This window comes from Epinephelus lanceolatus, chromosome 2, assembly GCF_041903045.1.
Source record: "Epinephelus lanceolatus isolate andai-2023 chromosome 2, ASM4190304v1, whole genome shotgun sequence".
NCBI classification, from domain to species: Eukaryota; Metazoa; Chordata; class Actinopteri; order Perciformes; family Serranidae; genus Epinephelus; species Epinephelus lanceolatus.
Window position 1 is genome coordinate 27,803,691 of NC_135735.1, and position 26,944 is coordinate 27,830,634.

General features: G+C 41.9%; 1 protein-coding gene across 2 annotated transcripts in view; it reads left to right on the top strand.

The window, feature by feature from the left end:
* The first annotated feature begins 2,290 nt into the window (after positions 1 to 2,290).
* LOC117267478 (uncharacterized) overlaps positions 2,291 to 26,944 on the top strand; it is a 50,807-nt gene continuing 26,153 nt past the window's right edge. The window contains exons 1-2 of one of the 2 annotated variants that reach the window (XM_033643452.2): positions 2,291 to 2,462; positions 9,503 to 9,578. In XM_033643452.2, coding sequence (XP_033499343.1) covers positions 2,441 to 2,462; positions 9,503 to 9,578 — 98 coding nt within the window. In that variant the 5' untranslated portion in view covers positions 2,291 to 2,440. Of the gene's footprint in view, positions 2,463 to 2,698; positions 2,826 to 9,502; positions 9,579 to 26,944 lie in introns of those variants that run through there. The other variant, XM_078176050.1, reaches the window with a different exon arrangement.

Below are 26,944 nucleotides of genomic sequence, written 5' to 3' on the forward strand. Positions count from 1 at the left end.
CGCACTGTTTGTGAATGAGGCCCATTGAACTTAGAATGTCACTTAAAATCACACATAAAATGAAGCTCCAACCATCCCAGTTTAATCATGCCTCCCATGACCTAACTTGTTTACTGTGGTTGTGGCTCAGTGGTAACCCTAGATTTGCAAAGCTCTGCCACTTCATCTTGTTCCTGGCATCACATATTATATCAGTCTCACCAAATAAATCTGAGCTGAGCAGACTGCACCTACACGAGGCAGCAGGAAGGCTTGGTTATAACCTGTGTGTTTGAAGGGAATACCCATACAATGTATTATTATTATGCAGCATCACACACATGACACGTCAGTCTGGGTTTAGATATTTTGATACGTCACTGACTCACATAGTAGCTTAGTTTACATATGGAGACAAACAAAAACACTTGCAGAATTTAACTGTAGCCATCAGCATTGCAATCAGGAAGGTCTTTGTATTTTACAAATAAACAAAAACACAACTCTTCACATTATGTTTTTTCTAACTTAGAGCTATTGTGTCTTATAGATCGACAACCCAGAGCTTATTTAGCTCCTTGTCACACAACAGAGAGCCCAGCTATCCGAGGGTTAATAGTTTAATAATGCAATTGTGCCTGGGTTAAGTGTAGTGTGAAAAGAGGTAATAATCATTTTAGACTTGACCAAGATTCAAGTTTGGCTTACAGCCAGTCTTACTCTGTGTTGGTTGTTAAAGAAGCTAATTAAACCCACATGAAATGCCTCTCCTTGGGAGCCAGAAAGATTAAACACCCTCAGGTGTAGTCTCTCTCCGACTACCACACAAACAAAAACGGAGCAGCGATTAGACAGCATGCAATATGTAAAAAAGTGATTCAGCTGGGTGTGTTTTCAGATGTGGTGTTAATCATAATCAAGATCTCAGTGATGGAAATAACGTTGTGATACATAGTAATAATGATGCTACTGGAGATTTATTAAAAGCCTCAGTTTGTTTACATGTAGCTCACCTCGCCAGTATGGTCCAGTGTGCAGATTAAGTCACTGTTTGTCTGAGCATTTTCAATTTATAATTGCTTATTAGTTCTGCAAATTTACCGTTGTGAGACAGCAATTGTTGTACTCACCGTTAATCCCTTTGTCTCCTGTCTTGCATAATCACATAGGAGATGTGTCCATGTCCTCGGTGTATATTATTGCATGAATGCCTCTACTTTAAATAATCGTTAACGCATAAATGATCCTCTTAAAACATGTCAAGTCTATTCTCTCCTCTGAATCCCCATGTGAGTGTGTGCATGTATCATTCTGTTTGCTTTTGTATGTCTATTACTCTGCACATTGTCAGTGTGAAGTGCACAGCAGTGTTCTCAGTGTTGGGAATAGAATGATGTTATGTGTTTTACTATAAGTTGTGTTTCACTATATAAGTTTTAGATGTGTGAACAATGAGAATACTGAGATGATTTCAGCTGATCTGAATGTGTTTGCTTTGCAGAAGTGGAGAAGTACAGGAGAGGAAGAGACATGAAGTCTGAGGAGCACATACCGCAATGCTTAGATAATTAGTTTCATATATGGTAAAAAGAATAGAAAGTGATATACAGATAGTAAGGTACAGCACGTGTAGGGAGTTGTGTTGTTCTCTTGTCTTTCAAAACAGGAACCACGCCCCCACCGCCAGCGGGAAGGAGTCAGATTAACACGAGGCAGGGGCGTGGTGTGGTGAAGGAGGAAGTGGAACTGCCAATGAGAAGAGGACAACGCCTTGCGTGCACAATGACACTCTGTTACGCTCAAATATACTGGGTCAGGGAAAGGACAGGAGGTCAGACTTCGTGAACTGACACACCTTTGTTGTTCGTCATGGACGTGAAGTTGAGACCCAGAGCTCTGTAATTTTATTCCTTTACTGCTTAATAAACTACATTAACTGAGACCGAATATCTTCTCCTATTGCTTCATTAAAGAACACGCAGGACTGAGCTCACACATAGCACATTAGAGAGTAGGATGAGACTCTTAGTCCATCATCAGGTTGCTGCTCTTTGACATGTGTATTAAAACACATGCACACACACACACACACATGCACACACACTCCGTCAGCTTCCTCTTCGCCTGGCTGGGATCTGTAAGCCCTGAGCTCCAGCCAAGCTCCTGTTGCTGAGGGGAAACCAGCTGCACACTCATCCAATCCTCCTGCCAGTTCTCCTGCTAATGGAACAGCCCAGTGCACCCCTATCCACCCCTGCCAAAGGAAAACATTTGGTACATCCCATTGGTGCTTCTCTAGCTGGTTTGTCACTGACTCAGTAGTATCACAGCAGTTAGCCAAATGGCAGCCTGAACGCACACACACACATTCATACACACACAGCAAGAGTGAGGACGTAAAAAGAGAGAGTTGCAAGAGAGACGAAAAGAAATCCTCTCCTGGTTGTTTTGCATTCCTGATATGACCCTGTTCAGCCCAAGATGTGAGTATACAGGGGTTTATCCCTGTGTGTTGGTGTGTTTATGCATGTGTCAGTGGGTGTTTGCATGCAGCACTGTGTTTCTGACAGACAATTTTTTTCCACTGTGCCTCATGTTTTGCCCTCCCCTCCCATCTTTCCCTCAAGCCTTTCTGTTCACAGACTGAGCCTGTGTTTGCTCATCTGGATCCCGCGATCCTTCTCACTTTTGCCTCTGAACGTTTTTTTCCTGTCTCTCTCCGCACCTACACCTTGGTTCAATCAGTTTGAGGTTTTGATGGTTGGTGCCGGGATGTTTTAGGTTATGGTGTTAACACTGTGATGCATTACGAGTTGTTTCTGACAAGTTCACCAGACACTGTGAAGGTATGTATGATCAAATCAATCTGTCTTCCACACTAGCAAGGTCAGGACCTGCTCTCTGAGTGCAAAGGTTTGTGAAACAGAAACATCCGAAGGCTTAATTATGTCTGGTGATGGACTGAAGCATTCTTTCTTTTTTCAGCTGTTGAATGAAACGTGCATCTCTTTAGTGGACACGTCCTAATTTGAGCTGCTGCATCTCCTTACAACTCACAGCTCTCTACTCGCAGTGTCTGTTGGGAAAGTCTTCAGCAGAGTTCAACACAGGCTGAGAAAGTGAAAGTGAAACTCATCTCAAGTTGTCTGTCTGTGGTATGCCATGATGTGAGATCTTTTCAGGGTCTATGACTCAGATCACGTACAGTCACTGAGCTTTCACTCACCTCATGTTTCACCACTGTTGTGTATAGAGATCGGTTTTCTCTCTGACTCACATCGGCATCTCTCTCAACATGCCGTCTGTTCACATCAACCTTTCCCACCTTTCCTGTCTGCTTCGTTTTATTCATCTGTTAAGGTTATAATCCATGTTTAATGTTGACAGTGACGCCTGTGATTACTCTGCAGTTAGTCCTGAGAGTGGAAACTAAAGCTTCATGGTTGCCACTTGGCTCTAAGTATGACCTGAGGTCATTTGCAGACAGAAAAATGGAGAGGATGCACTATGACAGAGTGCGGAGCCTGGCAGCAAGAAGCGTGCACGCTGTGCTTTTACATCCATGTTTGACAAACTACCGTCTCTTCCTATGTGGGGTGCCAGACTGTGGCCTGATTAATAAACTTTGAGGCAAGTGAGGGCTAAAAATGCTGTGTGCGTATTCAAGTGAAACTAGGCTCTTTTCTGATCTATTAAATGGTTTAAATATGCAAGGATGCAAATAGAGAGTAAGACAACAGAGCACATAATGTACAAAATTGATTATGTAATTAATTGGAAGTTTAAGGTGAAATACGAGTGGAACAACCATTGTCATATTTGAAGAATGGAACAAACCCTGGTGGAGAAATTTATTTTGTACTTATGCCTCTTTCTGCTTCTTTATCGCAACTAGAGTTTTATCTGGACAGCTTTGTTCTGAGCTAAGATTATCAAAAAGTTATAAAGTTTTAGTAGCGTCATTGCCTAGATTGAAAGAAGTGGCAGTAATTAAGGAAAATGTTCACTACAAAAAAAGAAAGAAAATAAGTGTCGTACTTCAGTTTTCACCAAGGTATGAAATAGTTTCTTAAATCTGCCAAAGCCAGTTAAAGAGAAATCAATTTTGCACTCTCAGTTGCCATAGTTTCAATTATTGTTGCCAAGACATTCAGTCATAATTGTTTTGTCTTCTTTGTCTTTTTTGGGTGAAATGTTTGAGAAAAGAAGACGTACGAGCAGCAGGATAACAAAATATAATTTTTTCTTAAATTGAAATACCACTGAAAATATTTGTGTCAATCATCAGCTTGTGCTTTTGTGTTCCGCTCCGAAATCAGCTGTGTGATTTTGAGGTGAAGAATACATTTTTAAAAAAATGTGTTTCAATCCATTGCATGAAAAATTGAAGAATCAAGAGGAAAGAAAACGATGGTAGAAGTCAGAAAATTGAGTGATGCTTTTATCTGATCGTGGTATTATCCCATCTCCGACACATCAGTGACTTCAAAGTGTTCAGATTAACAGAATATACGGTGGTAAATTATATTTTCTTATGCCCATTACCACATGTTAACTATTGTCTTGCTGTGTGAGTGTGTGTCGGTACAAGTTTCAAAGCAAATTAGGGTGCCTTTTTTTCCAAACAACCAGTAATATTCTGAGGAAAACGATAGTAGTGGTGTGTTTGCACAAGAAGATGAGGCTGCTTACCAAAAAGGTCTGTGAACATACTGTACACTAGTTTCAGCAGCGTCCATGACTGTCTCGATGTTTCTTTCTTGAGTTGATTGCATACAGTACATGAATCACAAGAAGCCTTATATTAAGTAGCGATGTCAAAAAACAGATTAATAAAATACTTAATTTAACCTGATAGAGTGTACACAGGGAGGTGAAAGCACAGGTTCAGACAGAGCAGTTTTCCGGGAGCTGGTAGAGAGGACACTTCAGGTTGCTGACAGACTGACTGAGGTCTTTAAAGGCTGTCCGGTCCCCCGCCTCCTCTGGAGATTAAGAATAATTCAGAATAAGAGAAGCTTCTCCACGTTGTTACTGTGTTATTATGTTCCCAGGTTGTGATTAAGCGGGCTCCCACTTTGGCTCACTATGAAGCGACAGTGTGGCACTCACCCTGACATCCGCTGATACAAACTGCAGTGACAGACCGCAGACCGTGGCAGAGGCGGAGGCTTTCTAACTCATTACAGCTGATCATGTGTGACCTTGATGTGTCCTCTGGTGTCCTTTGCTCCTCTTTCACAAGCACAGTGTCTATTATATATACTGTCTGATTCCTGTATGATCTACTTGGACTGGAGTCTCTTGGGCTCGTCTTTGATTCAGCTGATCTGTAGTGAGAATAATGGCACCCTACAGAATGTTATTATGCCACGATGCCACCCATGATAATGATAATATCACCATACGTACAGTTTTGTGATTTGCAATATCATGTACAGTACTTGTCTTTGATGCAAGAATCAGTTTTCCATATGCTATACTAGTGCTGTCATTTGCACATAAAAGTAGAGTTAGAGTCAAAACTTTTCACCCAACCAAAACATTAAAAAAGAAACATTAGAATTAAATTAAATTAAAGGAATACATTTTAAAAAGCACAGATGAGAAACAAAAGATCAGATATTGGTAACACTTTAATTTAACACCCCCATATTTAATATTTTACAAGCAGCACTGAAGCATTTTGACACATAGTTTACAACACTATAATTTAAAAGTTAACATGCATTTATGTATTTGTCAGTGACTTTAACTCTTCCTGTGGGCACCCATACTGTAAGTAGAAGCTGGTGTGTAAATTAATGACACTGCTGTAATATGATAAAACAGCCCACATCCTCATGGAGGAAGTCAAATACTGCGCATTAATAAGCACTTAAAACATCCTCATATTTGCATACAGCTACATTATACTGTGTTCTAAATTATTTATGATTGTGTATGTAGTGCTTATGAATGCTAAAACAGGTGGGTTAAAGTGAAGTGTTACTGTTACAGGTAATATTCAGGGAAAAATGTATAACTGCATCACAGCAACAACAATGATCAATCGCTATTATCATCACATTCATCATCACCACAGTCAACACAATTACTGAGCACAATATAGATCATCACTGCCTTAAGTGATATTTATACAGGCCTCTGTGTTTAAGTAGTCGAGCAAACTTCCATAAAAATTGCAATTCTCAATATAAAAGCTGTTATCAATACTTTTAATATAAATATATGAGTATGTATTTCCGTTTAGGTGTGTGTGTGCATGTGTGTGTGTGTGTGTGTGGAGTCTGCACTGGAGAAGTTAATTGTAGCACATAGGATTTTGTTTACCAAATAACAGTCTGATTACCTCCTGAGGTTTTGCTCCCGTAGAGCGAGACAACTGTGCTCAGCAGCATCCTCCCCTCTTCCTGTGTAATGGCTTCTTCATGCAGTCAATCATACAGTCGTCATGTCGCTCAGCAAACACATTATAAAACTCAGTTTTCTCCTGCCACACAGTCACCCCTGTCCCAGTCTGTGTGGATGAGGAACTGTCTAGTATATTTTTAAAGATATCTTTTAGTCATGGAGGGTGCAGTTACTGTCACAATAAAATATTATGCTGGTGCACAAACAGTACAGCCTATCCAGTAGAGGTGGGTAACAATATATGAAACTAGTTATCAAAGTGACTTTAAAGTAATATGTATAATAATATGATATGCCTTATAGTATACTGTTTCATTTTCTGGCCTTAGAGGCTGAATAACAACTTCTGAAATAGTTGAAATAACTGTTTTAAATGAGTGAAATTAACAATGAATGCCTCTACTCGTTTGGGTATGACATTCCAAAAGCTATATTTAGCATATTTCTAACATATCTTTTATAATGCCAGTATTTTCTACACACAAATATTGCCACTTAATTGTGTTTTAGAGATATCTAAAATATCTCTTTATATTAAGGCTGGGGGATATGGAGAAAAAATCTTATTTCCTGATATGTTTAACGAAATACCGCAATGTTGATCCTGCAACAATACTGTAGGGTTGACAGTTGGTACTTTCACAATGTATTTACACAATTACATTTCTGATGAATCATGATCAGTAATGTAGGTATAAAGATCAAATGGGTAAAGACAAATAATAGAACAGCTAGAATGATTTGATAAGTCCAGAGAATTACGTCACTTTACTGTAATGCAGCCTTTAAAACCAGGAAAAGACAACACTTTGGATATTACATTATCCAAAATTTAAGACAATATTAAGTCTCATATCATGATATAAATATAACATTAATACACTAACATTAACACTAATTAAGTTGTAACACTGTGCATCAATTAGATCCTTTTTGGGAGTCCATAAATTTACTCCAGTTTTGGCCATTAATGTAGATACGGGATGGGAACCTCCAGACATCAGACATAAACTTCAAGTGCATCAGCTTTGGAATAGACTTGTGAAGATGTCAGATCAGAGACTTACTAAAAAGCCATTTAATTGGGACATCTCCCACGGTCATCTCTAGGCCAGTGAGTTGAGATTCTTATTTTAATTGAATAACTTGTCATTTACACCCCAGAACAGGTTACTCTGTGAAATCGGGGAGAATAGGAGCAAAAGGTTTCTTATGTATAGAGAAAAAATGGTCTGTTAATATATGGTGTAACCCAAAATTATGAACTTAATGTCTCATAAAGATTAGCTGCAGCGTAGAGCCTTATGTGAAGTATAATTCAAACAAAAGACAAAGGAACAGGAACATTACCATTACCATTAGCCTTAGAGACAGGAAGATTTAATGTGACCCCAGAGGAGGACAGACTTTGTTTGTTGTGCAATAAAGGTGAAATTAAGAATGAGGCTCATTTTTTGTTTTACTGTCCTGCATATGAAGACACAAGGGATGTACTTTTAAGTAAAATGACCTCCATTTATGTTGATTTCTTTTGATAGGATGACCATGTAAAATTAGCCTTAGGCTATAAAAGTGGAACTTTTTTTGTGGCTGAATTTGATTGTCGGGCCTGTGAGAGAAAGCAGAGTATTTCTTTTGGGGACTGAGCAGTAAGATAACATGTACTTAAAATCAGTGATTCACAACTGGTCCAGCCATTGGGTCCAGATTCCTTCTTAGTCATTTGTTCAAGGTCCACACAGTTTAACATATTCAGCGTCATACAGTACTTGCGTTTGGCCATGTCATTGAACTAGTTTGCTGTCTCTTTATGTAGCTGTCCATTAGTCACTCACTCTACAGCAGAGAATGGCACTTGAAAGTAAAAGCTCTGTCCCGGAAATTCACTATACTTCAAATAAAGTTGTTTTTTTTTTACAAACTTGACACACTCATGAATCACTTGCAGTCCATTCAGAATGGACCCGGGACCCACTTTTGGACCAAGACCCACCAGTTGGGAACCACTGCCTCTGACCACTGCAATGATACTGTGATGGCGTCTTGTAAACCCTTGAGGGTTGGGCACATGATTGTGTGCATGACACAAAATAAAGAAATCAATCAATCAATGTATTGCCTAGCCCTCTTTTATATTTAATTTCTCTATATTCCTCATATCTATCACACAGTAGTGGTTTTCTGGTTGTGCATACATGCACAGCTCAGGCGAATAATAGTTAAGGTGTCAGCAGCAGGGGCCAGTTCCTAACCAGCAGAGTTGGCTGCAGAGAAGCTATAGCCAGCAGGTCACTGTTTGACTAAAACTGTCAGGAAATTATCACTGCTGTGGGAGGTAAAGGCGCATACACGTGTCTAAATTTCTTTTCACACATTCAAACCCCATACTTAATTAATTGTAGCTTCCAGCCATTTGACAGTCACGCTGTGTGAGTGTATGTGCAGCTGGCCCAGTCACACTCCATTCACCACCCATCTGTCCATGTCAGACCGGCCCCCTCTCCTCTCCTCCTCTTTTTACTCCTTCACTTTTTTCCTCTCTTTTACACTCACCTTTGGTAAATCACTGCTGAGCCACGACCAACGTGAGCAGTGAGCTGTTGGCGTATCCTGTAATCAAGATGGCTCGTGGTTAAATGGCCCATTGGTACATGTGTACAGGGGTGTTTGCAGGAGAGACGCACGAGCACACAGGGAGAGAGAGATGGGGTTTGGCTTTTGAGACAGGTCTTAAGCTGCACCAGGTTTCTGATGTTTGCTTGCAGACAGGAGACAAAAATGGAGGCGAACAGCTGGCTCGGAGTGGCAGAAGCAATCAACGGAGATTGATAGATGATAGATACACATGGAAAACAGTCACTGTCAGTCTTAGCCAGCCCTTCAGTCATTATCATGTCAAATCATGACAGCAGCTACAGCGGTTTAGGTTCGTTATGCTCAAATAAAGAGTAATTCTGGGTGCAGGATAAACACAACCAGTCGATCCAGAGAGGTTTCAGGTTAGTTTATCATCTGAACGTTCTTCCGTGTGCTTTGTACCCCTGTTGTGTTTTGTTATGATGCTCTTTACTGTATCAGCACAAAGTTAATTGGTTGCTTTTCCATGCAGACATGAGCATGAGTGGAGAGTTGAAGTCCAGCCGCTCCAGGGCAGCAAGTAAGAGGGCCAGCAACACCACTTATGGGTGAGTACGACCCCCCCACACCCACCCACTCCATGCGCTCTATTCTTTGCCGCAACCCTTTCTCTGTAACTCAATGGGTGCACCTCGGCGTTGCAATCAATGCAACATTATTCGTTATTAGCTTCATACCAGCTGTGTATGTAAGCTGCTATCGATTTTAGCCAGAGGTGCTGTCTCCATCCGTCAATGTTTTAATCTCTCTGTTGATGTAGTGCACACATATGAGTGGAGCTGATTACTGTTTATTGCTAGCAGTTCAATACAGCGCTGTGGAGCTGTACTAACACTAACGGCGTGCTTAGATAGCTGGCGAGGGGAATGGAAGGGCAGTGGGAGAGAGGACGGTGTGAGAGCTTGTTTAAATTCATTCATGCCTTCATTACTCTTACCTCCAACACTCTCCTTGAACTGCATCTCTTACTCTGACTGCAGCTCTGTAGGCGCCAGCTCTTCTAATGAGCATAAACCACAGAAAGTACTCTGTGTGAAGTTTGAGTTCTCAACCTACTGACTCTCCTATAGTACATACCCTCTGGACGACCATATATCATGCTTCTTGCAGCAGAGCGATGGACATGGAATCTATAAGCAAGGCCCTTAGAAGACATCACATTATCAGAAAAGAAAAAAATTCAATATTCTTAATTCCATAGATGTGGAATAAGGACGTTACTGTGTATCACTGCGCCAACACAGGCACATGAGCCTTTTTGCTGACAATGGAGATAGTGAGATATTCACATTAAAGCAACTGGGGTTGACATAATAAATAATACTGAAATAAATTATACTTAAATACTACTGGAATACAAATGAGAACTGGAAATGAATATTAACAGATGTAATAATACTGATGCCGAGCCAAATCAGCAAATCTCATTATCATCCTGCATAACTGGGACTCCACATATGTTTCCAGCTCCTCTATAAATACTGATATTTTTCTCACTCCTGGCAGCTCTATTTACTGCCTGTGTTGGTTTCATCACGGCATACTATGTAGGGTAATGTGTGAATATTGCAATATGGGGCTTTATATATTATGTCCCCAGCGTGTCCTTCAAAACAGTTAATCCAGCTCTGGCTGTGCTCCCTCCTCCACTCCCTATGACCACCTCTGCCTAAACCTTAAACCCCCCCAAACGTTATTTGCCTATTCCACCATGTAGTTATTCAACAGCGTGCGGCCGTGCATTAATGATGTTAGTCATACAACACACACACACACAATGACTAACCACAAATGGAAAACACCTGAGGTAGCAGTCCTGATATAGCCTGAGATTACATGGACTTAAAGTCGGCTCTCTGTGACCATTTCGGGTTTATGCGCACATTCAGTGAACTAAACCAAGCTGAGAACCCGTCCAGCCTGTACACTCACAGAACAGAGCAAGATTAAAAGTCTACAGGCGTGTTCGCAGCTCTGTGAAGCCGTACTTAGACACAGCAGGGCTTTGAGCAAAGTGCGAACATCAGCATGCTAACATGCTCACAATGACAATGCTTGTGCTGATGTAAAGCAGGTATAATGCTGCTCATGATCACCATCTTTGTCTAGCGTGTGATTATATTTGCTAATTAGCACAGAAAATTATCACAGCTGAGACTAATGGGAACATCATTAAAGGGATACTTTGTTGATTTTCAACAAGCTTTGTATCATACATGAGTAGTGTGTGTAAATGAATTACAGTCCACCTACCAGCTCCCAGATCTCCCTGCTCATCACCCAGCACAAATCTGCCCAGTTTCACTGGTTCTGGGGCTGTTGCTTGAAAAACAGGTTGTACTTTTCATATAGAGGCAAATTGAGAGATAGAGATGTCCCTCTCTCTGTCCTCAGATCAAACAGTAAAACTAAGCAGTGCTAATCAAATATTAACCAAGATTCTGTTACCGCATCACCTAATTCATTAGTAAAATGTTTTCAAAAACATATTTCAGTGGAATGTTTAGCTGTAATTGAAGAATTTGTGAACACAGTGGCCACCACTTACTTTAACTCAATAGTAACAATGGAGGCCAAAAAAACTGAGATCAAACAGTAAAACTAAGCAGTATTGATCAAAGATAAACCAAGATGACCTATTTCTTATCTAAAATGTTTTCAGATTTTCAGAAACATATTTTAGTGTACTGTTTAACTGTAATTCGAGATCTTTTGTTACCAGCAGGCCTCCATATTGTTTCCTGTGTCAAAACAAACAACTCGCATTGCCTCACCTACCCACATGTTTACTGGTCCAGTGTGGTGTAGTGCATTCTGGTAGTTGTAGGTTTTCTACCTCTTTTCCTATGTTTTCTCTGGCCGTAGAGCACCAATTTCAAAAGTAGCATTTTTCTACTGCACAGACCACCCAGTTAAATGAAAAGACCAAAATTATCACCAATCATACTGAGAGCAATGTGAATGAAACATCTAATTAAATTGTAAGGAGTCCCTACCTGTCTGTCTGATTTTCTCGACAACCATTCATCCAATCGACATCACACTCAGCGGGTGTTTTGTTGAGGACCCAAGGAAGTGCAGCACTGAGTGCGATCAGTGTGAGAGCTATCAATAATATATGGACACACTGTGTTTTGAAAGGGGTCCCCTATTAACTGTAACACTGCCGCACAGCATGCTGGGTACAGCTCGCTCTGCATTGCTCGCTACAGTACGTTCAAGAACAGATGACGAGAGCGAGAGGTGTTACACTGTAGCAAACTCAACCATTTCAAGCATCGGCAATGTAACTTCCAGACTGATGGCTTTTGATTTAGGACCCAAGAAGGCGCATGTTGAGTGTGAAGTTGTTTGGATGAGAGGTTCTGGGAAAAGCTGCAAGCAGCAATATTGGAGGACGAGTGATCAGCCTGTTCCAGAGGCAAGTTTTGAATTGGCGACAGTGCCAGCTTCAGTAAAAAACACAAATTACAGCATCATGGAGGCACAAGAGGAAAAGTCAGAGGATCACCAGAGTCAGTAGAGTTCATCTGCTGGGCAACATGAATGTCTGTGTATCAAATGTCATAACAATCCATCCAATAGTTGTTGAGATATTTAAATGTGGACCAAAATTAGCTGGCACCAACACTGCCATCCCTAGAGCCACGCTGATAGCATGGCTGAAAACATTCATATGCACATGATGATGTGAAACTACAAACATAAAAAGTGATTAAAATGGTTTTGCTTTCATGTTCATTGGATGGCAGCATCTAAATGTGTTTATCCCTTTCCCTGCATAACTCTATATAAATTTGAGTCCTAGGGAAGAAAGAAATAAATCATAAGACAAGCCAATCTACACGATCATTTCCCAGAAACAGAAACTACAATACAGCTATAGCCACAAATGTAAATCACCACGAGACAGCCACCAAAAATTTCTCTGTCCAGACTCCAATAATCCTGCTCCGTGCTGCTGGCAGCAGCGTGCCCCGTCTTCTCCCTCCTCCCACTGTTCTCACAGAGCTGGCCAACAAACACTGCTGCCTGTGGCCTAGATTACTTTGCAAACAAACTTTCCAACTCATGTCTAAGACGCTAAAGCAGTGTAATCTCCTCATGAAACACCGTGCGCGTTGCCAGCATTTTATTATTGCTAGAAAGTTGGATTATTTAGCTCAACAATTACATTTTCTACCTTCTCTCTACAATTAAACCCAATAAAAGTTTCTGTTTCATTTTATGCCTTAATGTAGCCCAAGTCATTTCTTGTCTCATGATAGTAGCTGCTTTTTTCTCCTCTTCCTCTCCTCCCACTTCCACTCTCACACATGTCTCCCCCCAGGCCATTTGCTCCAGAGCGACCCCGACAACACAAGGGTTTTGTCATCATTTATCGTCCGTGCTTTTCTGACTGTCGCAGGTCCCCTCTAGCTGGGTGAGCCCCAGCTGTGGAGGGAGACATGGGGTTGAGAGTGTGGCAGGCATTTCACAACCCAGATGCTGCTGCCGCCGCTGCAGCCATGGCCTTTGTGTGCTCCAGTGCACTACTATAAAAGCTCACTGCACTGTGTGGCCTGTATAAGAAGGCTCAGGTGCCAGAGGAAGGGCCCCAGAGGTGTGTGTGTGTGTGTGTGTGTGTGTGTGTATGTGTACGATAATCTAACGACTTAAAGAGCTGTATGGGTTAACCAGGACAAAAGGCTGCTGTAGTTAAGCAGTTTTTTGTCTCTCCACCCTGTTATTGTTATAGAAGAGATAGAGCAATAAAACTGCAAAGACTCTGATGTTTCTCTGCAGCCCTCCCGCACTGATCTTCAGTTTGTGGCTCTGTGGTTGTACCTCCCTTTGTAGAAATGTCCAGCCTGTGTTCAGGTCATTACAGCACTCATTTCATTATCTGCTCCATTTTGCATCCGAAGAGCGGACTGGCCTGAACACCAAGTGGCAGGGTGTACTGAGCATCTGGTCTCTGGTATTTTTGTCTGCTTTTGCCACGCTCTTCACTCTTTTAATATTCTCTCATCTGTTCTAATTATCAAAAAGGCTGGTCATAGCGGAGTTTAAGTTAGGAAGCGATGCAGCGGGCCCATCTGTCATACAGGCTAAAAGAGACTAACAGGGGCAGGAGAGGTGGTATAAAGTCTGCAGTTGGCAGGAGCAGTGGGTGATGATGTCCTCTCTGTTTTGTGTGATACACAGCATGTCGCAACTTAAAGGCTCTGAATCAGATTTTACAAAAATGTGTACAAGGGTGACAGGAAATGGGTTATATGTGTGGGCCAGTGCAGCAGAAAATATAATTCTGGTTTATTACAATTTGGGTCTTACTGTTTTGGTTTTGGCCATCAATTTCATTGGTTACGCTTACACTGTGCATGCCACTTTAATTGCTATAGTTACTATGGTGCAAGAGGAATGAACAGTCATATGATCATTACAGAACAAAAAACACATAAGTCAAACTTATTTGGAAGAGAAGACAAAGGTGAATGGTAAAAGGCAAACTGAAAGGGGCTTAAACATCCATCGCAGTTCACAGACTGACTTCCTGTTTCAAATTTGACCTCCCATTCTTGCCTTAGTTGTGCTTGGTTTACATCTAGCTAAGCAGTCGCTTGACCACTTGTTTCCAGCCCTGTCAGACTTATATTGATGTCACCATCTCAGCTATTAGTTTGGTAAATGTGATGTCATCATAACTGATGACAAAAACTATGGAAATAAAGACAAGGTTTCAATAGACCTGAATTATCCTTTGAAGGTCTATAAGATTTAGTGGCACCAGTGTTTGGTTTGTCCATCCAAGCTTGAAAGACAGGGGTCAGAAACCATTTTGATATGAAGTGCCATTTTTAAATTTTCTTGTTAATCAGTGTGCCTTATCAATACAGTGTCAGTCCATTTCACCTTTTGTTGACTGACGCACAGCCAAACATGATATGTTATTCACATCTATGCTCTCTTCATGTGTGATGCTAAATACCGTGGTTTCTTTCAAACCAATGCCATGCAGTGAGCAGTGAGATAGCTTGCTTCAGTAGTATTATTTTTAGTATCGGCTCACATTTTGAGGATGTGTGCTTGCTTTCCATACCCAGGTACCCAGCATGTTTGATGAGTATTTAAAATTTTCTCACATATGGTTTCAAAATGGTATTTAACACTTCCATATTTGCAAAGAAACTCTCTTGCAGACTTATTCCTAGTGTACCACTGGTTAAGCTGCACCAATGGTGGCACACGTGCCTAAGGTCGCTGACTCCTGTGTGGGAGAACTGTGGCCAAATCTAGAGCCAGCATTTGATTTATTAAAGAACAACATGGCGGACTCTGTGGAAGAGGATCCACTCCATATTTAGATATAAACAGCTCGTTATAAGGTGACAAAAAACACAACAATTCTTATTTTTAGGTGATTATAAAATAATGAAAACAAAATTATGATTATTATATACAATTTCTCCTAGAAGATAACCCTAAATCCTACACAATGGACATTTTAGGGTTTTCTAGAGGCAGGTATGGCATTGGGAATAGGGCTGGGTAATATATAGTATTACTATTGTGTTGATGTTGTGATATGAGAGTAGGTAATAATAATAATAATAATTTTATAGTATACAGTTATATCATGTATGTTGTCTTTTCCTGCTTTTGCATTACAAAGTTACAGTGACATAAATTTCTGAATTTCCCTGACTGTTCTAGCTGTTCTATTATTGCTTTTACCCACTTAGTCATTATATCGACAATACTGATGATTAAGTGTCGTTATTTTTTGAAAGCCTACGATATCCTCACAATATCAATGTTGAGGTGTTTGATGAAAAATATTGTGATTTTTGATTTTCTCCACATCACCCAGCCCTGATTGGGAACAGATCTGTAAAGCTACAGGAAGCAGCTTTTTTTTTTTAACAGAGTGTATTTTTAGTCACGTCTTCCTCCATCTCATTTGTTCCCGTGCAAGACTTGTCACTTATTTTGTCAGATTGTATATGTGTATCTCGCCTGAGGCTTGGCTGGCTGACATCTGTGAAAACCACCACAAGCAGTGAAAAAGCAGAGGGCAAATATAGAGAAATCTGCAGTTAAGAAAACAATGTCGAAGCTCCCCCTTTTTTATGGATGATGTCTTTCTGCTGGACATATTTCTGTGACATCACTCTCATTGTCACAACTCGACTGACCACCAGATGTTATGACACCTTCCCACATCTACATCTGTACACACAACATCCTGATTATTTCTTTTGAAAAATGACTGTGATAAACATCTCATATTTAACAAAACAACTCATATTTAAGTATTGTTAATGGGAAGAAATAGCATGGTGTTGCCTGAAAAAACACATGAATAAAAATATGTAAAATACAGTGCTCGATCTAGTCCCGCCCTCTACCCTTTTCCCAGTGTGGTTGTCAGGTTATGATGACTAACTGTGAATAGGTTGCTCCTGATCCTTGCAGGAGTCTAGTGTGAGCTCATGAATGGGGCAGTGTAAAGGGTACTATAACCATCCTGCAGGCTACCATTCATTTCCTAAGTGCGTATATCTGTCCGGTGTTTCGTGACTTGCCCAGTCAGTGCAGCATGAATTTGATAGTTTTTGATATATACTCAGAAAATCAACTACCAAAGGAAAATGAGAGGGCTAAAAAATCACCTACTGCAGCATGACCTTGGTTTTTGATGTTCATTTGTTGTATATTGAAAAGCACTCCAGTTCACAGTGAGGAATTTCTCACCATTTAGTTTCTCCTCACAAATAGCACCTGCACCTCAGTGAAATGAGGTTAAATGAAGTGTGGAGAGAGTTCTTGACCTGTGTGTCACTGTTTTCTGGTGTTCTGGCCATGTCAGACACTATGCAGCCAGTTACTGTAGGTCAGTGTCTGACTGTAGAATGAGCATTAAATCTGTTGCCTGGTGCATATTTAAGACCCTGGCTCACTCCCAGCGCAATACAGCAGGACTTTTGAGCGTTGTATCACATAATATATATATATACATATGTCCGAATAAACATTATTCTATTCTAAATCTTTAAATTTAGCCATACACACGTTTCTAATATTAGAATTTAGTTGGACCATGACAATTCATGGTAACCTTCTGAAACTGACAATCCAATTATCAAGTCCACTTTACACAGCGACTGACCAGATGTGTGGCAGTGAGAAAGTAGGTACCGGTCTCTCAAAGGTCCAGTGTGTAGGATTTAGGGGGATATATTGGCAGAAATGGAATGTAATATAATAAGTATGTTTTCTTTAGACTACAATCATCTAAAAAATAAGAGTCATTGTGTTTTTGTTACTTTCGATGAGCCGTTTATATCCACGAGGGAGCGGGTCTTTGTCCACATGTTGAGTCCACCATGTTGCACCACCATGTTTCTGTGGTAGCTCAGAATGGATAAACCAAACAATGGTTTGAGAAAGGGCCATTCAGTTTTCACCTCGGCTACTGTACTTCACGCCTCTGCCATGAGCAGCATTGAAAAAATCTTGACTGCTCCTCGTAAAAACCTCCTGAACATCTGGATCAGAAAAAAGGTGAGCACACATTAGCGGGTGTTCGTCACAGAGAGGCTGAACTGTGTCAAAGAAGCACTGATTAGTATCATGAAACTGCTTTATTCTGTGTTTTTACCAGTTTTGATCACTGTGTCCATTTGTCTTGGAGAGGAAGAGACCTTTGGATAATTCAGCTCCTGGTGCAAGAAAACCCTGAACAATGAGCACTGAAGCAATTCTAACTGGGAGTTCATGCTTGGCACATGGGAGAAGTTTCAGCTGGTTGCAATCCTTCTCCTAGATGCCACTTAATCCTACTCACGTCTACTTTGAGCTTTCTTTTTATTCTTACAACAACTTCAGTTGTGCAATCGATTGCCTTTAAGGAGAGACTGTCTTGTTAGTGTGTGACCATACCAGTGTCTTGTGGGGTCATTTTGTAACAGCTATAAACACTTGCCTTTAAACATGTTGGAACGACACCTGGTATGAACTACTTCATTTGAGGCCGAACCCAGCATCCTCACACACTATCCCTGAGTGAGCAAGTGAGTGACCGCCATTGGCAACAAAATGTAGCTAAAGCAAGCTTTTGCTGGTGCTCACTTCAGCATCAATTTTACAGCGTCGCTGCTATTTTCATTTTTCTGTCCAGCTTTTCCTTCTGCTCCTTGTCGGCTTTCTCTCTGCGTGGATGCACAGACGATGTGCTGTCTGCAGTCCATTCCTGGGAGAGATGATGGGGGAGTGTACTGTAGGTAAAGGTCAGTGCAGTCAGAGGTGGATGTACTGCTGGGGAAAAGGTCACTCCGTGCAGAGTAGGGAGGAGGGTGCGTCTGCCGGTTTCAGGGCTGCCGCCACAGCTTTTGAGACAGCGGAGAGCGACTGAGGATATGAGACAGGTGGATATAGAGAGAGTGATATGGAGGCTGTAGACATGATGCTCTGTGGCACAAGGTCATGAGTCAGCAGTGGTGGCACCGGCTTAGTGCACAGTGGCAAGAATGACCATGATCGCATAACTGAGAAAATGAAAATATTTTTCCAGCCATTTTGGTGTGTGTGTGTTGGTATCTATATTCTGTGGCTGTGTGCATTACCAAGCCAGATGAGTTATCGCTCCTGTCCTGCAGGCTTATCAGTCTACAGGGGTTGGTCCCTCTGCTAATGAAGTCATCTCTATCCCTACTGCCTACTCAAGGCTGGGAAGAGAAAAGAGGGGGAAGCAGGTGAGAGAGGGAGAAAAGGAGGCATGAGTAAGGATTGATGCAAAAGACACAAAGGGTGTAATACAGAGCAACAACAGTACAGTGTGAAACAACCGAAAGAGAGAGGAGTAGATAGGAGAGAAAAATGCAGAGAGAGAAAGAAATAACAGTCGGGGAGAGTGAGGGGTGAAGAAAGCAAAGGAGAGAAAGCAAGTGAGCACTGCACTGCGTGTCATTGGCCCCCTGGCGTGAACAATCCATCTCAAATTGATCTTCCAGCTCGGCCCAGCAGGGCATTCTGAATCAATCTCAAATTGATCTCAGTGCCAGAGGTCGGGAAAACTAGCAGTGGAGCTTATCAGAAATATAGTGGTGCTGGGAGGATCTGACAGGGAAACTTATCACACTGCACAACAGGAAATGGGCTCTGAGCCCCCGGGGCAGCGAGAGGACGAGTCTTCTCCCTGCACACACACACACACACACAAACCACACACTCACCAGCACACACAGATTCAATGTTTCTGCATGTACCCAACACAACCATACACTGACACATGCTCCCCAGTGTTCAGCTCAGTACTGAGAGCGTATATTGCATAGACACAGACACATAAACAAGCACACACATATACACACACACACGCTGCTCAGGCATCAGTACACACCCAGAGGCTACGTCAAAAAATAAAAAGTTTGCCAGAGCACAATATGTCAATATATTTTAAGTTAGACAGGTGAGATTTGAGGCCTGGAGCTCTTAATGGCTTATAACACATTTAATGTGTCCTCAGCAAGGCTGTGTGAAAGGCCGCAGGAAGGACAATCAATACCGGCTTGCATTTAGACGGTCAGTCAGCTTAGGGGAGCAACCTGCCTCTCCAGGCCCGGTGAAAAATAAAACCATATAAACAATTGTTCAAAAGTGACTTTTACCACACAGTATCTCTAAAAACACTTAAAGAATCCAGTCCAGGAGCAGAAGAAGTTCACACACGCGCCACAGCTTCCTAAGCCCACTGAGCTTGTGTACTCATGAAGTTATGAGCTAATGAAAACTCAGCTGGCTGCTGATATTTGACAACTTTTGGAGACTCCAGTGTATTAGTGTCTGGTGGCCAGTGTTCCCTCTTGTGTTTCTAAGGGATTGTTGAGTGTTTTTCTCACTTCTCATCGCTGCTTTGGTCATCAGATTGAAGCTGACAGCAACTTTACAGAGCCCGACCAGACACCAGAACACACAGAAAACTAACTCAAAGTTCATTTTGATGACAGAGAGAGCTGCAGAATGACACAGAGATAGGGCGATGGGAGCAATACAGGCAATGAGAGACTGAGGGAGTGCAGGGAAAAAGAGTGAGGAGGAGGGGAGGGCTCTTTGAGCATGTCAGCGATTGGGAGGCAGCAGGAGAGCCTTTGCTGTGGCCTGGACTGGAAAAGCTCTCTGTCAGCACAGAGGGGTAATGGGGGTTAGCAGGGTGAATGGAGGGAGTGGGGATAAGTGTGCAAGTATATAAAAAAGTGTGAGTGTGAGCACAAGTGGGAGAATGTACAAAGGGGCACTGCAGGATATCAGTGACCCCAATGACCCTCATGACACATGCATGCATGTATGCCCTTGCAATGCCACATAATGACAGTCACTCTCTGGAACATTGCTGCTAAAAGTGTGACTCTACAGACCAATGGCGACCCTCATGAACATTTTGTGCAGCCCTCGAACATTACATGAAATGCATATATTACATTTTAATCATTTGTAGTGCATATCAGTTCTTTCACTTTTAACAGCTTACATGTTATACACTACTAAGGGACTGCATCAAATTGTGTCCCCCTCAGACTGCAGGAGTTTTGGGCCGATTTAGTCCAGATTCACCTCTCCCAACAATTCTGTTCTGGGACCTTGGTCGGTAATAATGTTCAGCACAGATTATCTGGTAATGTGAGAGGCTTACAGATCCAGTCTTTAGGAATGACTTGTAAAAACCTACTGGTTGAATAGTAACTAAAGTTAGTAGCTTTCGATGGACAACTTTCAACTGCGCTGTGCGGCAATCATTTGCTGACTCCATAAATTGGCATGCATTCACCAAAACTCTGAGAACCCAAGCTCTATAAACTTAGGTATAAATATTAAGTAAATTTATTAGAAATGGCTTCTTCCACTTGGCAAAAAAACATCCCATAAGAGGGGGAAACCAGCACCTCTGCAGAATCAGCTGCCACAATACAACGGCAGGTGTTGATTCTAAAGACACATCATTAAGTGGACATCCTGTTGTGGCTTGGTCTTCCTCCACCACAGTGCCCAGTGGGCAAGCAACATATTATGCTAATGAATGTTTCAGCAAAAACAAGCCAGACCTGTTTTTGACCTTTGGCCCCCATGAGGAACACACACACGCCTCAGAATCTCCTCCCTGCAGCTGTACTGTACACTCCATTATTCTTTCAGTCTAACCTGAGGTACCCACTGACGAATGCCCTTCAGACGCTTCACTCACATTCCGGTGTTTTATCATTTTGTCGACCTTCCTCTGTTGACTAAATTAATCACAGCAGACATTTTGATTTGTTGTAGCAGGAAAAGCACATTCATTCATTCACTGTCTGTAACCGCTTATCCTCTTCAGGGTTATGAATGTGCCGGAGCCTATCCTAGCTGTCACTGGGCAAGAGCTGGGGTGCAACCTGGACAGGTCACCTTACTGTCACAGTGCTCACACATGGAGACAGACAACGATTCACACTCACATTCACACCTACAGGCAATTAAGAGTCATTAATTAACTTAACCTGCATGTGTTTAGACTGTTGGAGGAAGCCAGAAAACCCTGAGAACATGCAAACTCCACACAGAAGGGCCTCAGGTGAAACAAATTTCATAAACGCTGACTCGGTTCCATCAAGTGTCCCAATAAGGCATGACAGTGAGGCAGCATGCATCCTGTGATGAGCTCACCTAAATGGAATGAAGTCATTATTGATATTATTGATTACTCTTGTGCTATTTCTGCAATGACAAGTCAAATGGTACACAACAGTGTTTTGTGCATGTTGGCTCACTGTCACACTGTCATGGCTTAATGGGACACTTGAATAGAATGGAGCAGTTGTTGAGCCATGAGTTATGAATAACACCTGTGATTTTCCTGCTATGATAAGCCAAATTTCCGCTGTAAAAAATGATCTATTTCTCCACCCCGACCTCAACCATCACTGTGGAGGTGGGCAATATGTAATAATTATATCATGATATGTGTATATATGGAGAAATTGTGAAAGGGGAACCCCCACAGAGTCTTTTTATAGGTGTCGTGTGAAAAACGATGTACAAAGCCCCTTGTGGCTCCAGAGGGAGCTGTGTGAAGGCGGATAATTGTCCTCAAGTGATGTCACTTGAGTCAGTGTCAGCTACATGTAGGGCTGAATGCTCAAGTTTGAAAATGTTAATATCTTAAAGTGTGGCGTTAGAGAGAAGTGAACTTATCACATTAACAACCACCAGCATAACACACTTGAATATCTGAACAAACTGTTGAGTTGCATTGTAGGTAATGTAGTGTGTGTCAGGTTTTGACAAGGAAGAAAATGTGTTAAATAAAAAAGACAATATCTCCGGTTCTGCTGCATCGATTTATTTTCACTAGCCATCGTAAATCTTATATTTTTTAGGAGTGCAATGCTGAGTCACATTGATGCATAAGTTGCATTGAAATGCAATATTTCCACTTAATAGTCCCACTACTTGATTGACTACAATGAACAAATCCATCTATCTATCCATCCAGCCGCTTATCCTCTGAGGGTCTCGGGGGGGCTGGAGCCTATCCCAGCTGACATTGAGTGAGAGGCAGGGTACATCCTGGACAGGTCGCCAGACTATCGCAGGGCTGACATTTAGAGACAGACAACCATTCACACTCACATTCACACCTATGGACAATTTAGTGTCACCAATTAACCTGCATGTCTTTGGACTGTGGGAGGAAGCTGGAGTACTTGGAGAAAACCCACGCTGACACAGGGAGAACATGCAAACTCTGCACAGAGGGGCTTCCGCACCCGGAATCGAACCAGGAACCCTCTCGCTGTGACACAACAGTGCTAACCACCACCGTGCTGCCCCTGAACAAATACAATGGTTGTCAAACTTGTTCTACCTTGTACCACCTTAGAAAGTATTAGGTTTCTCAAAGTACCACCACTATGACCAATATTAAAACACAGTAGCGCAGGCCTACCCTATTCAGGACAGGCCACGCCTGAGGCAGGTTTATTCCTCATCAGATTATTTATTGTTGACTGTTGTCAGTCACAGCCATGCTGTACAAAGGGATGGCACTAGAATTGGCACTTAATCTCTTCCACACAACTCTCATACACAGCTTGGGCCAGACCCTCATCAGGTTGCTGTGGAGATTTCACTGGCACTACTTAAGAAGCCAGCAGCACTTGGGCTCAGTTGACTGTTGTCAACTTCAGTTTTAACAGCGCTGCTTGAAATATTCTCCTCTTGATCTGCACTTCTCTTCGTAATAGTTCCTGTTTGGAGCCACGATTGCAGTGTTCTTAAACCATTCATTTTACATATATTTTTTGCCATCAAAGTTTAGCTCGTGCCTTATCATGGATGCATGCGTGTGCTACATTCACATACCAGTGACCTAATACAACCAGAGAAAGTAAAGGAATAGCTAGCATCACATAACCATAATGAAAAAGGGTCTGATGATGAATATGTTTATGTTGTCTTGTTTTTAAAATGTGTACACATTATCATATTCACTACCAGTAAATGTAGAAATCACCATTTTCTGTTCATGTCCTTTATGCATACAGAGTCTATGTGAACACTCAGTTGTGTTGCATTGCTCTCGGATCTCCTGAAACTTCCGCTAAAAGCTTCTTTTCTGCAGTACCACCCCACTTAGTTTTTATCTGAGCTCTACAAACACAATGTCTTAAAGTCGTAAACTTGTCTCCCTCCTTTAAAACATCACTGTCTCGTCACTTTCGATTCCTCTGCCTTCTCTCAATCTCTATCTATACAAAAGCAAGGCAGATACAGGGAGGCTGTTGACTTAGCGCCGCTAATGTTAGCTGAGGTTAAAGTTTTGTCCCAAGAGGATTGCAGACTGCAGTCTGAGGTTGACTCAGTAAATGTCAGCGCTGTCTATCACCGTTAAAACCACAGACAGCTCTTCTGAGGGAATTTCTGAATGGCAGCTTATTATTTGCCCTTGATATCCCCCAAATGTTCAGATCCTCTCTTGCTGTCCGAAGAGAGAATTTGTTTGCTCCGTGGCTGGATGACAAAGTCTAACTAGGCACAGCAACACACACACACACAGTTGAAGCGTTGGTATTTTTGTGACAGTGTCTTGTCTTTTTCACTTTCCTTTTGGTAGCGAGCACAGAAGTTAATTTTAGCTCAGTGTAACCATGCTGCTTTGCCCTTCATGCGGTTGAGCTGGAGTGACTTTTAGCTTTTAATTCTTTGATAATTTCAGGACAACAGCGCAGCTCAGGACAACGAAACGATGCAGGGGCTTGACAGAACTGAAAAGGCTGAAAGGATTAATTACTCCAGGCAGCCTTGGGTAACCTTTTAACTTTGTGCTCTAAGTCGGTTCTTACGGGGACAGTCGCCCTGTTAGAGGAAGTGTCTTGATATCTGTGCTCTCGTAGCTCTTTACGGGTAATGGGTTGAGGGGAGGGGTCTCTGTCAGTGCCCTGGATGTCACTTGTCACCTTACTGCTGTCTAATGCTGCTAATTAGCACTAAATAACCTGAACTCTGAAATTTCCAATTACTGCTCCCAGCGAGACCCTGCAGCTTTTGATGAATGGCACCGAGCTAAAGCAGTTGGCCCTCCTGGAGAGAAGCCACACATATTCATATACAAAGCGGCACTGCATCACTAACAGGCAGATGACATGTCGACCCTCGTTTCCAACTACCTCTCACTTCCCCATAAGCTCCAACAGCAAGCTTTAATTCAAAAGAAGCTTTTCAAAGTTGGTTTTAAAAAAAGAAAAAGTAGCATCGTTTGCTCATTTTGTTACGTGTTGAGTTGTGTGCAGATGGTCTCAAGTCATGCAGAAGAATTGGACTTATCCCACTCCAAACACTCTGCCTCCAGGAGGATTAGGCCTCATTGTCGACGCTACTGAGGGGTGCATGTTTCTACAGCACGTACACATCGAGCTAAACCCACACTTATCTACATATGCACATATTTATGGTGTGCAGACATACCTACACCCACATACAGTGCCCGCACGCTCAGGCAGAAATCACTGCGGCACACACACAAACTATAGATTATACTGTATGTCCTCCAGTGATTTAAATTCAGAGGTTGGAGTTTTTGGCTCTGTGATCTTATTTTTAGACTTGCTCTGTATTTCTGTATCAAACAGGGGCCAAACGCAGCACCTGATCAGACTGGATTATAGGAAGTGTTTTTACTGTGACAACAAAACATGTGCAGTGTTATTCATTTATTCACATCCAGTCCTGCAAGAGTGCTAAATGTGCAATTAATATAAAAGCTCTTTGGGCTTTTAATCACAGTAAACACCTGTAAGAACACCTGATTTGAAAGGCAGATTATGCTAATCTTTTGTTTAGACAGTCCTTTATTTACAGTCCTCTCTCCTCTCCTCTCCTCTCCTCTCCTCTCCTCTCCTCTCCTCTGTACTGTATCTGCAACATCACTGTGTTTCCTCTCACTGATATGTTTCTTTTATGTTTTTAGTGTTGTGGAGCTTCTGTTCAGTCTTTTGAAGCTCTTCAGTTGCTGTGTGATCAAAGCCTCGTTGCAAATGGTGACATTAAGGTTTAATGGATACAGACTGTGAGCACACGATCTTCTGTCCCTTATGGGAAAACATTTAAAAACAGTCTCTTATATGGCTTAGTTTTGTCAGATAGGCATTTGCCACATGTCAAGCTGCGATGAAGCTGTCAGTTTTCCATCACTGTTTGCTGGTAATGATGCTAAAAACACAGGCTGATTCATGAGACTCACTCATTATTTCCAACTCTGACATTCTTTGGCTAATCAAACAGTAACCATACCATGCTACACCCCGCCTTGTCCCTGCCACGGCTGATCCTACAAGCCCGCCGCATCAGTCAGGAATGTCCACACCCCGACAGCTGAAGGGGAATCTGACTCATTCCTCTCTCTGTCCCCATCCTCCTTGTCTCTTTAATAGACACTCCACTCCACCCTTTTTCACTCTCCCTGTCCTCTCCATTTTATCCACTCTGGCTTGAGAGCTTTGGCAAGGTGGCTTTGCCTCCTCCTGCCATTTGATGAGTACACCTACGAGGGGACAAGAGGGATGCATTCTGATGGACAAATGGACCAAAAAAAAAAAAAAGAAAAAAATCTTTCTCCTATGGGACACTTTTTATTGAGTCTCCTGTTCCCTGATGCATGTCTATTGTCCGATATCATGTACTGCCTGTTATGCCCCAGCTCTGGTCCTGGCTCCTGTTCAATATTGATGTAGCAGCACTCCCCAGCTCCTCTCTATCAATGCACTGTTCTTACGCTGCTCTTTGTGACGATGTGGCTGCAATCAGACCTAAAGGGCTGTCAGCCATTCAGGGCTACTTAAACTAAAGTGAGGAAGGATGAGTGCAATCTGACACATAACCCTTATCTATGTACCTCTATTTCTTCCCCTGAATAAATTGCTCTCGGGCTATAACTTAACCTTGATGCATGTAGGATATAAATTTATGAGCAACTGGAGTTGCCATTACTCTAGTACCTCTCATGCTCCGGCCTGTAGCTGTACATCACCATCCTGCAGCGCGTACAGTATATCCAAATGATGCAGACCAGTGGGCCAAACAGTAATGGATGTCAAGGAGCAGATTACATGGTAATGTGTTATTGATCAGCCACTGTCTCGCAAACGTCATTGATTAAACCAGCAGAGTGTGTGATCGCTGCATGTTTAAGTAGGAGCTCAGGAAATAATAAAGATGCTATTTGTCAAATGTTAATTCTCCCTCAGGACGAGTTGTAAAAGTGTGTGTGTTTGTCTGTGTTTGTCTGTGTGTGTGTGTCTGAGTGTAAGGGTTGGCAATGTGGATGAAATCATCCATGAGTGTGTAGGTAGTTTTATACTGCAACATTGATATATTATACATAAAATAACCAGATGGGAAT